Below are 7,668 nucleotides of genomic sequence, written 5' to 3'. Positions count from 1 at the left end.
CTTAAGGGGGTCATCCCGTGTGTCGGGTTGGAGAAATAGATTTTTTTTTTTTGCATGAATTGTATCTATTTATAGTGGAGAATATGTGGACAAAGGGATTTTCCGATATTCCGAGTCCATCAGAAATTACAGGGTTAAACAGGTAAGGAGTTTGCAGCCGCAGCTAGAGTACTCGATGAGAAAGAGCATCGAATCTTTTTTTACCCTGTTAGTTTTTTACCTAAGCCTTATAAATTTGAACACAGGTATAAATATAAAAAGATGAAAAACCAATCAATTGTCTAAACTTATTTGTTTGGAATAAAAAGGATAATCCAGTCTAGAGTGAGCACTGAAAGGCTTTCAAGTTATACTCAGTTATATTTTGTTGTAAGTATTGTGCTGTTTGTGTGTTCAGTGATTTTTTTAAATGGATCGTACGAAGGGAGATCCCTTTAATGTTCAACTTCATGCTTGCACTAAAAAACGAGTATTTCATGGGAATCGATAGTTATCAGAGAAGAAAAAGGACTTCGCATCAACATCAGCAAAGAAACTTTTAGCAAGCATGAACATGGATGTTCCTATTGCGACAAGTTTTGTATATTGTATATTGGATTTTACTGCAGTTGTCTCCGGTATTTCTGCAAATTTCTGCAAATAATTAAATGTACGTAGTAGTAAAAAAGGAATACGTAAGACATGTCGAGAAAAGAATGGGAACGCGGCTTAGAAATGCAAAGAAGAATCACAAAGGCATTGGTGGAAAAGAGGCTGGAAAACTTACTGATAAGGACCTCACTACATTTTCTGGGCTAGCTATTCGTCGACACGCAAATTCGATAGAAGGAATGAAGCAAGAAATTTGGGAAACTTTCTTCGATAATTGTTCTACAGACGAAAATCCTCAGCATCAAAATTGTCCAGCAGGCGAGGACAGTTGGTGCAAACGGCGCAAAGCGGACGCTAAAGGAGAACCGGATAGTTTTCACCACGAGAAGGCACCTTTGACTGAAGAAGTTCAAACAGTCATCAAACCAATCTATGAAGATTTGTCAATGAGCCGTTAAATGCATTGAACTGAACTTTCGCTCCTAAACACCTTCATTCTGGGGCCAAGGTCGTAGAAATAGCCACTTTTCTGGCTGTAATTATTTTCAATGAAGGATTCAATGGCATTCTCAAAATCCTAGTGGCAATGGGATGTCAAGTTGGTCAGATATGTCAGGTTTATGCCGACCGCCGTAATGAAGTGCGAATTTGGCGGTCCGAACGACCATCGACTGACCTCGCTAAAAGAGCCACAATTGACACCAGAGAGCAACAATCGGCCTTACAAGACTTTTTTGAAGAAACGGAGGGTGCTCTCTATGGACCAGGTATAGCAGATTAATGGTGGGGTAAAATTTTACTGTTGATAATCACATTTAAATTTTCAAATGCGTTTTTCTCGAAACTGCATCTTGAAAATCGACTGCCACCATAGCTCAAAATCTATCCAACCAAATTCTTTGAAATTTTCACGGCTTCTTTAGTACATATTTCTACGGTCCACAAACTAGGATAATTGCAATCGGACGGGTAGTTTTTTTTTATTCATAAAAAAAGCCGTAAAAAACACCAAAATCCAAAAAATTAAGTTTAAAAGCCCACCAAAAATTTACCTTTCAATATTTTCTAATTATCCTAGTTTGCGGACCGTGGAATATTGCCCACATTAAAATGCCGTTTAGCTTTTTTTCCTCAGATGAACACAGCGCCCTCCAGCGTGGCAGCAGAAAAACACCTTTTTTTGGAGATGGGTGCATAAATTAACACCTATTCCGAAAATTAGCTACGAAATCAAGCTGAAAAATTTATCACATATACTAGAGATATCAATAAACATATGGTGAAAAAATCACGTTTCTATCTTTATCCAATCCTTCAAAATAATTTTTCAAAAAAAGGCAAAAAAAAACGGCCTTCACACATGATGACCCCCTTAAAAACGGGACAAACTGTACCAAGTGGTCCTCCAGGTTGGGGGTTGGGTAGGGCTGACAACCCTACACGGAAAATCGATGTTACGAAGCCAGAAAAGGAGCCTCGGACAGGATGGATCTTACAACGACGAACCCGGCAACGACAACGGATTAACGATTTGCGCATTTTCTCATGGAACGTGCGCTCCCTGTACAAAGATAAAGCTGATGAGCAGTTAGCCGATACCCTGTCCCAATATAGGGCTGATATAACAGCGTTACAAGAGATGCGATGGACAGGGACTGGTTTCCTGGAGAAGAGCCGCTACACCATATATTATAGCGGTCATCCAGTAAACCATGTGCTCGGAGTAGGTTTCTTACCCAGCCAAAAAAAGAAACCTGCTGTTATCGGGTGTTCAGGCAGCAGTAGAAAAACCCGTCTGCACGCGCATCCGGTGCATGCAAAGAATACTTGCATATCAAAGGTGAATATTCTCCGCATACACGCATATTTAGCATGCAAGCAATTTGTAATTTTTCTACATAGCAAGTAAGCATTTTTGTACACTTTTTGATATTAGCATATAAGCACTTTTGTTACTATTTAGGCGAGATCAATTAATAAAGAATTCAGTGTATTTTCAAGTCCCGAAGAACTAAGCCTTTTATTCTTCTCCAGTGATGCTGCTGGAGACTTCGAAGATTTGGAAATATATTCGACTGGACTAAACTTTATTAGCTGTTCAACCCAATTAAGGAAGACAGACTCATTCGGTGTTTCACCCAGTGAATATACTGACAGACTTGAAAAGCGAACTTTACTTGGTTTTGACTTGAGCAGATGTATCACCGAGTGGACCTATCAGAAACAAGACATTTTTTGGTGACCCCGACGTGATCGGCCGATCACAACATTAAACGGACACGAGGCGAGTTAAAAACTTTGTGGAATTATCCTAGCCAATCATGGAGGCGATACGTGAGAAAGTGAATAATCTCACTCACCAACAAGATGTGACAGGCCAGGAGATTCAGCGTATTTTGAGTAACTACCGGAAGGATCCGGTAGCTCGTAAGACAAAGGAATATCTAACGACGAGATTGGAACAATTGGAAAACCTCTGGATAGCCTTTTCGGAGAGAAATGAAGAGCTTGAAGAGTTAGCGTATTATGTTCCTGATCATCCATATGTCGAGAAACATTATTTCTCTTCAATGCAGCGCGACTACACCAAATGGAAGGATGGCATAGCGGAACGCCTTCAGGGTTTGGAAGGCACATCCAAGTTGAATATCGATTTTGGTAAATCAGCCACGGGTGCCTTGGATACAAGGGCCGCCAAGGCAGTAAACAATGCCCAGAACGATCTTCCCAAAGATGCCGTGGTACTAATAAAGCAACAGGAATCAAGGATACGGGCTATGGAAAATATTATTAGCGGCATCGACACAGTTGAGCAGGCACAACCCAAATCATACTACGAATTGAAGACAGCTAGTTTATCAAAGTACTGGGACGAGTCGCGTGAGGGTGATCAGAATATATGGCAATATTCCAGCGATCCAAATGAGTTAGGGTATAACGAGGAGAATTTTCTCAACCTCGAAAAGCGAATTCAAGACACCATGTAACAATTCCTACCTTTGACGGCGATTATGCACAATAGCAATCCTTCCACGACTTATTCCGCCAGATAATTCAGGAGCAACAATTGGGAAATGCGCAGAAAATGTGGTATTTGAAGAGCAATCTAAGGGTTGAAGCAGAGCGGCTTATACGTCATCTGCCCATCACTGACGAAAATTGTGACATTGCATGGACAACGCTAACAAACCATTACAGCAATCAACGATTGATGGTATCCCCCAGTGCTTTGAAAAAACTTCATGACGTTACGAAGGAATGTCTAGCAGGTCTCAAGAACTTTAATATCAATATAGCGAGTTGGGATCCCATTTTATTACATATTTTACTGAAGAAGTTAGACAAGGTTACGCACGCCTTATACGAACAAACTTTGACTTCACCACGAGAACTGCAGCTGGTTGATGCATTACTCGCGTTTTTGGAAAGACACTTTCAGTCGTTAGAGGCCTTGTGTAGCGACAAGAGGAGTACGACTCAAAACAAACCTACAAAGCGAACCTCGGCTTTAATATCCACCAAGGACAGTCAATCTTTACAGTGTAAAAACTGCGAGGGAAGCCATCGAATCTACACATGTGAAGCCTTTAAACAATTGTCCATCTGGGATCGAGTAGCCAAAATCAAGCAGCTGAGGCTATGTTTGAACTGTCTTCGCGAAGGACATCGAAGGGCACAGTGCAGCGCAGGAAGTTGCCTTAAATGTGGCAAGAAGCACAACACTCTCCTAAATATGGACGCCAACAATCAAGACAAAACAACGCCCTCTATCACCGCAATTCAAACAACACCCAACGCCACCAAGCAAGGGCAAGTATCATGTACTGTAAAGGACAAGGGTTCTACAAATGTCAACCATTCTATTGCATTATCAACGGAAATATCTGCAGGGCCTTTTGTTCTATTAGCTACTCCACTCATCAAGGAGACAAACCAAAAGGGCAAGTCGATAGAAATGAAAGCCCGGCAACATTCAGCTTGCAGCTTCCACTGCTGCAAAACACGGTCTTTGGCTGGATAATTGCTGGAAGGGTTGCAACATCCTATCAGAAAGAGGTTACATGCAGCATCCTCAACACCGATGATTCCAACTGCCTTTCAAGGTCGATCCAGCAAAACTCGGCAAATCTAGGGGCAATTCGGAGAGGCGACTTTTCAAATTAGAATGGAGATTAGCACGAAACCCAGAACTACGCAAACAGTACAATAAATTTATGGACGAATACAAGTAACTGGGGCATATGACGGAGAGCTCATGGGAAACCTGCCCGCCCATCGAGTACAACCAGCCAGACCATTGACGAATACTGGTATCGACTTCGCCGGCCCTCTATGGATTCACTTTAAGGGGAGAGGCAATCGTCCGCAAAAGGCATACCTTGCTGTCTTTTGTTGCTTTGCTTTGTGGTGAGATTGGCAAGTTTTTGCTTATGTATAAGTGAATACGTGAAACAACTTTTTCCTATATGGGTGAGCACGCCGTAGTACCAGAATAGCAAAAGCTCACCGATCTCTCTCTTACCAATACGATTTGACGAAGATTATGCCTTTTCCTTGTTTAGCGTCTCTGATATGTACAGATAAGCTTCTGCAAGCACATTTGCAAGTGGGGTCATTTTTGTAAGGGTACTGCCTATAGTAGATCTACTGTGTGTAAAGTTTTGTCCCGACACGGTTCAGTCGCCATCATGCATTGGAATGGTGAGGAGCGTGCCTTTGCCTTTGAGGTTTACTTTTCAAGCGGATGTTCGGTTATTGCAACACAGCGTGCATTTCGAAATCGCTTTAATTTAGCCCCGTTGGCTCCCGTCCCAGACCGCAAATCAATTGTTACATGGGTCACTACATTCAGACAAACTGCAAGTGCGACAAAAGGAAGAACTGGAGTCCCTCGGCCCGTTAGATCACCTGAGAACATTGAAGCAGTGAGAGCGTCAATGTTGCGATCGCCACGGCGCAAGCACGCATCTGCCCTTGGACTATTCGGTCGTTCTGTGAGAAGAATTCTTCGTGATGATCTTCATTTTCATCCTTATAAGATGACGGTGCAGGAACTTTCAGAACGTGACTTCAATTCTCGGATGAACGCGTGTGAGCTTCTTCTTGATGTCGTTCCCGAGGGTGCTATTGTTTTTTTTAGCGATGAAGCCCATTTTCATTTGTGTGGGTCGGTTAACAAACAAAACATGCGCTACTGGGCTGACACCAACCCTCGAGAATTGCATCAAAAGCCTTTGCATTCATCCAAAGTCACAGTGTGGTGTGCAATTCCCTCAGCTGGAATTATTGGTCCCTGGTTTTTTGAGGAAAATGAGGTTACAGTGACAGTGAATTCGGACCGGTATGTAAACATGCTACAGAATTTTGTTTTCCCACGGCTAGAAAATTTGGATTTGGGGACACTTGGTTCCAACAAGACGGTGCAACAGTACACACTTCAAGAGCATCGATGGCTGTTTTGAGGGAACACTTTCCAGAGCGCCTTATCTCAATTAGAGGCGATTTGGAATGGGGGGACGTCACCTAACAGATTTGATCTTCAAAACAATGTAAATAAAAACTTTAGACATGTACCTACATTATAAAAAATAAATAAATATTTTCCGATGCATACAATAGTTTTTATTGAGTTTGGAAAAAAGGAAGTTATGCTGCCGCACCCCGTATAAAGAACTTAAAGGGGAACGACGAACATCTCCTGCAATTAATGAAAAACCAGTCGTCCATCGTTGACTCCACGGTCAATGTAATGATAAACTTGGAGAAATCAACCCACAAATCGATGCAAACTCTAAACGCAGCTCTCAACCATACCGCCACACAAACAAACAAAATAGCCAAGGAAGTGAGGGAGCCAGAAGTGATGCAGACCTTTTCATCAGCAGCATTGCAGCTCTTATTATCAGTCAACCACTATCAAAAGGTATTATATAAACAAGTTTACTAGACGTCCTTATTGACACACACCATTGGTAAATTTAACCCGCAATTGTTGGCACCACAACAACTACAACAGGAGTTATCCAACATGAAGGAGGAATTACCCCCACATTTACGGTTGCCAACTAAGTCGAACGATCTACTAGAGCTGTATAATATCGTGACTATTGAAGGACGCATCATGGCAGAGCATATTATCTTTCGATTAAAACTACCATTAATATCGGTCGAAAGTTTCGAGCTATTCTATATTGTTCCAGTGCCCATCTCTGCTAATGGAATCGTCACAGCAATCACAACAACGTTACGTTATCTAATCGTTAATTGGGATCATGGCCAGTACTATCCCATGCCTGACCAGGAGGTGGAGCACGGCCATCGGACTCAGAAGTTGAACTACGTCTGCAGACAACGGCATCCCCTATATCGGATAGGATCGAGAGTGACTGCATGTGAAATGAGCTTCATCAGTCACATTCCTTCCAAAGAACGATGCAAAATGTCCAAATTAGACAAACCACCACGATGGATTCAGTTGCCAAACACCAACCGTTGGATATATTTCTTCGAAGACAAAGAGATAAACATAGGCTGCGGCGCAACAGTTACTCAGATGACTCTATCAGGAAGCGGTATCATTGAACTACGTGAAGGTTGCACCATAAGAGAAGAATCACTAACTATCCAAGCCCATCAAGTATTTCCAAGCACTATTAACATTTCATTTACACCAATTCTGAATCTTACCGAATTCGTTTTACCACCACATAGCAGCGAATTAAGTAATGACGAAGGATAGGAGAGTCCCTTCTAAAAAATTTAACAGATGGATTTATACAACTTGCAACAACGGGAGCATCTAGTGACTACCATACTACCAAGCACTTTTGATACTATTTAAGCGAGATGAATTAATAAAGAATTCAGTGTATTTTCAAGTCCCGAAGAACTAAGCCTTTTATTCTTCTCCAGTGAGGCTGCTGGAGACTTCGAAGATTTGGAAATATACTCGACTGGACTAAACCTGATTCGGTGCTGCACCCAATTAAGAAAGACAAACTCATTCGGTGTTTCACATAATGAACATACTGACAGAACATACTGAAAAACGAACTTTACTTGGTTTTGACTTGAGCA

General features: G+C 41.8%; 2 protein-coding genes across 2 annotated transcripts; both read left to right on the top strand.

The window, feature by feature from the left end:
• Nucleotides 1–3,676: 3,676 nt before the first annotated feature.
• Nucleotides 3,677–4,612, top strand: LOC119661419. The gene has a single exon (XM_038070763.1). The coding sequence runs from the start codon at nt 3,677–3,679 to the stop codon at nt 4,610–4,612; it is 936 nt and encodes a 311-aa protein (XP_037926691.1).
• Nucleotides 4,613–6,619: 2,007 nt separating this feature from the next.
• LOC119661412 lies at nt 6,620–7,330 on the top strand. Its single transcript, XM_038070750.1, has one exon. It carries the CDS (start codon nt 6,620–6,622, stop codon nt 7,328–7,330), a length of 711 nt encoding a protein of 236 aa, XP_037926678.1.
• Nucleotides 7,331–7,668: the final 338 nt, after the last annotated feature.

This window comes from Hermetia illucens, chromosome 1 (genome assembly GCF_905115235.1).
Source record: "Hermetia illucens chromosome 1, iHerIll2.2.curated.20191125, whole genome shotgun sequence".
Taxonomy (NCBI): Eukaryota; Metazoa; Arthropoda; class Insecta; order Diptera; family Stratiomyidae; genus Hermetia; species Hermetia illucens.
The sequence above is the reverse complement of the archived record's forward strand: the minus strand, read 5'-3'. Positions and strand labels throughout refer to the sequence as shown.

Coding starts and splice junctions, on each gene's coding strand:
- LOC119661419 (XM_038070763.1), top strand. CDS start 3,677: ATGTGGTATTTGAAGAGCAATCTAAGGGTTGAAGCAGAGCGGCTTATA.
- LOC119661412 (XM_038070750.1), top strand. CDS start 6,620: ATGAAGGAGGAATTACCCCCACATTTACGGTTGCCAACTAAGTCGAAC.